At 33.9% G+C, this 2,986-nt stretch overlaps 1 protein-coding gene across 1 annotated transcript; it reads left to right on the top strand.

The window, feature by feature from the left end:
* The first annotated feature begins 224 nt into the window (after window positions 1-224).
* Window positions 225-1,251, top strand: Olfr968 (olfactory receptor 968). Its single transcript, NM_146612.2, has one exon. It carries the CDS (start codon window positions 225-227, stop codon window positions 1,167-1,169), a length of 945 nt encoding a protein of 314 aa, NP_666823.1. The 3' UTR covers window positions 1,170-1,251.
* The last annotated feature ends 1,735 nt before the right edge of the window (window positions 1,252-2,986 follow it).

The following is a 2,986-nucleotide window of genomic DNA, read 5'->3' as shown; positions in this document are numbered from 1 at the left end:
AGAACTACTTTTAAACAGGTCCAGAAAAAGGAAAACCTAGTAGCCTTCTTTCTTCACTAACTCTGGTTATTAAGATAGAAGGGAGGTTGTAGTGTTCAAGAACCTTAAATAAAGTGGGTTTAGAAAAATCTAAGCCTACAGAGTTCTGTTTAACACTTCACGTATATAAAATTACAGATATCAATTTCATATCCCCCACCTTTCTATAGAACTCCCAGAAGAAAATGTTCCAAGGAAATCTTTCCGGAGTAACTGAGTTCAATCTTGCTGGTTTAACAGACAAACCAGGGCTGCAGCTGCCCCTCTTCCTCCTGTTCCTAGGAATCTATGTGGTCACAGTGGTGGGGAATCTCAGCATGATCACCCTGATACTATTCAGTTCTCAACTACACACACCCATGTATTATTTTCTCAGCAGTCTGTCCTTCATTGACCTCTGCCAGTCCATTGTCATTATTCCCAAAATGTTGGTGAACTTTGTGACAGTGCAGAACATCATCTCCTACCCTGAATGTATGACACAGTTTTGCATTTTTGCTACTTTTACTATTGCAGAGTGTCACATGTTAGCTGTAATGGCATATGACCGCTATGTTGCCATTTGTAAGCCCTTGCTTTACAATGCTGTAATGTCCTATCAAGTTTGTTCCTGGATGATATTTGGAGTATATATTATGGCTTTTGTTGGTGCCACAACTCAAACAGTCTTCATGTTAAAAGTGCATTTTTGTAAGGCCAATGTAATAAATCATTACTTCTGTGATCTTTCCCCACTCCTGGAACTCTCTTGTTCTGATACTTTTATTAATGAAGTATTAGCTTTGTGCTTCAGTGTTTTCAATATCTTTATTCCAACTCTGACAATTCTAAGCTCTTACATCTTCATCATAGCCAGCATCCTCCGGATTAAATCCACTGAAGGCAGGTCCAAAGCCTTCAGCACTTGCAGCTCACACATATCAGCAGTTGCTATATTCTTTGGATCCCTTGCATTCATGTACCTGCAGCCATCATCAATCAACTCCATGGACCAAAGGAAAGTGTCCTCTGTATTTTATACCATTGTCGTGCCCATGCTGAATCCTTTGATCTACAGCCTGAGGAATAAGGATGTCAAAGTTGCTCTAAATAAGTTCCTTGAAAGAATTTTTTCTTGTGAACAAAACTGATTTTTTTCTTTACTAAAATTCTTGTTAGAGGGCTGACAAATAGTTCAGCTTGCTAAGTATGGCCACCACAAGTTTTGAGATAACTACTATCTATTGCTGTTTATATTTAAAGTCTCCAAGAGCAGGACAAGTTTTAGACAATGGAACATATGAAGGACAACATCTATATGGGATATAGAGAACCATCTGCTTATCATAGCATGCAACCCACTAATCAGTTTGTTGAAACATCAAAGCCTTCTCATAAGTGTGTCTGTTCTATGTATATAGAACAATTTCACTTATATGTTATCTTATGGAAGAAAATAAATACATTTGGCCAGCATTTTTGATTATCTCAATATTCTATTTAATTAGCCTATTTAATGAAATATATTTCTAAGGATTTCAGACATTGTGATATCCAAAAGAATAATTTTATTAAGAAATAAACTATGCAAAATATTACTACGATTTTTTTCTAAATCTCTAGAAGTATATTAAAGGACATAGAGTTATATCTTGTTTGTTAACACAGATCCTACTTCTAAAAAGAACTAGAGAGGATGAGAAACACTCTGTTCAACAGGAATGAATTCAGTGTACACAAGCCTCTAAAGCAAACAAAGTAAGAAAAAGAATTCTTATATTCAATTATTTCTAATATTGGATGGTATGCCTCCAGCACATAACCTACTATGGCAGATTCAGAAGTACATTATCTTGCTATTGTATCAATATATAATATAAATTCATATCTAGAAAGCAAAACTGGTAAAATTGTTTTCAGAATAATAACATATTAGTCAGAAATATTAAATACACTCATATTTTAAAAACACTATCTATCCTGAAAAGAAAAGAGTAAATTAGGGACAGAGAATAAGACTTCCAAAGAATAAATTCCCATTATTTCCCTTACCCAATTAAATTCCCATTGCTTCCCATGAAACTGCAATCATAAAACTGAGATTATGATTCTGGAAGGTAACTCTTCACATCAGGCCATCAGTAGCTCTAATTGGCCTCCAAAAAATACAAAAATTCATCAAGTTCCTTATGATGTCCTATTGATGGTAGTCACATCTGCAGCATCTTTCCTCTATGCTCTTAAAGCACCTCCAAAGAACTCATGCTCTTATTATCTAGAGCTACTTCTAGGTCATTCATGATGATTGTGTTGTTTCTGATTCCTGAATATTTCAGAGCTTTGAAAAGTTTCGTTAAGGATAATTACCACTCAGGGTCCACTAGATTACTTTGGTTAAACTCAGTTGGAAACAAATCAAAGCAAAATGGTATGATCAAGGAAAGGTGACTTACAGGCAGTACAGAAAGGTAGGTTTAATAGGTGTTTAAAGGGGAAAATGAATTAAGGATAAAAGTCATCAGGATGCATTGCATACATATAAAAATTAATAAAGAATGAATTTAATAAAAATATTAACTTCATAATATTTAATGTGGAAGTTAAAATAGTAAATTATAAAAACTTAATGTATATGTCAAGAATTCCTACCCAGACTTAGGTGAATCAAATGCCAAGTCTATTACTATCTTTATAAGATCCTTCACATTGATTTCCATAGTATCTCAACCACATTAAATGCCAACCAACAGTGAATAAGTGTTTCTCTTTCTTTATATCTTCAATGGCATGTATTCTCATTTCATTTTAAGTCTTTAAAAATTTGTAAATGCAAACAATATATTTTGATGATATTCAATTCATACTCCCCTTAAATCTTCCAGGATATAACTGTTACCCCCATCATTATGGCTATTTATAAATTGTTCTTTTACCCATCAAGCTAAATTTGTGCTGTAAATATGTATAG

This window comes from Mus musculus, chromosome 9 (genome assembly GCF_000001635.26).
Source record: "Mus musculus strain C57BL/6J chromosome 9, GRCm38.p6 C57BL/6J".
Lineage (NCBI taxonomy): Eukaryota > Metazoa > Chordata > Mammalia > Rodentia > Muridae > Mus > Mus musculus.
The sequence above is the reverse complement of the archived record's forward strand: the minus strand, read 5'-3'. Positions and strand labels throughout refer to the sequence as shown.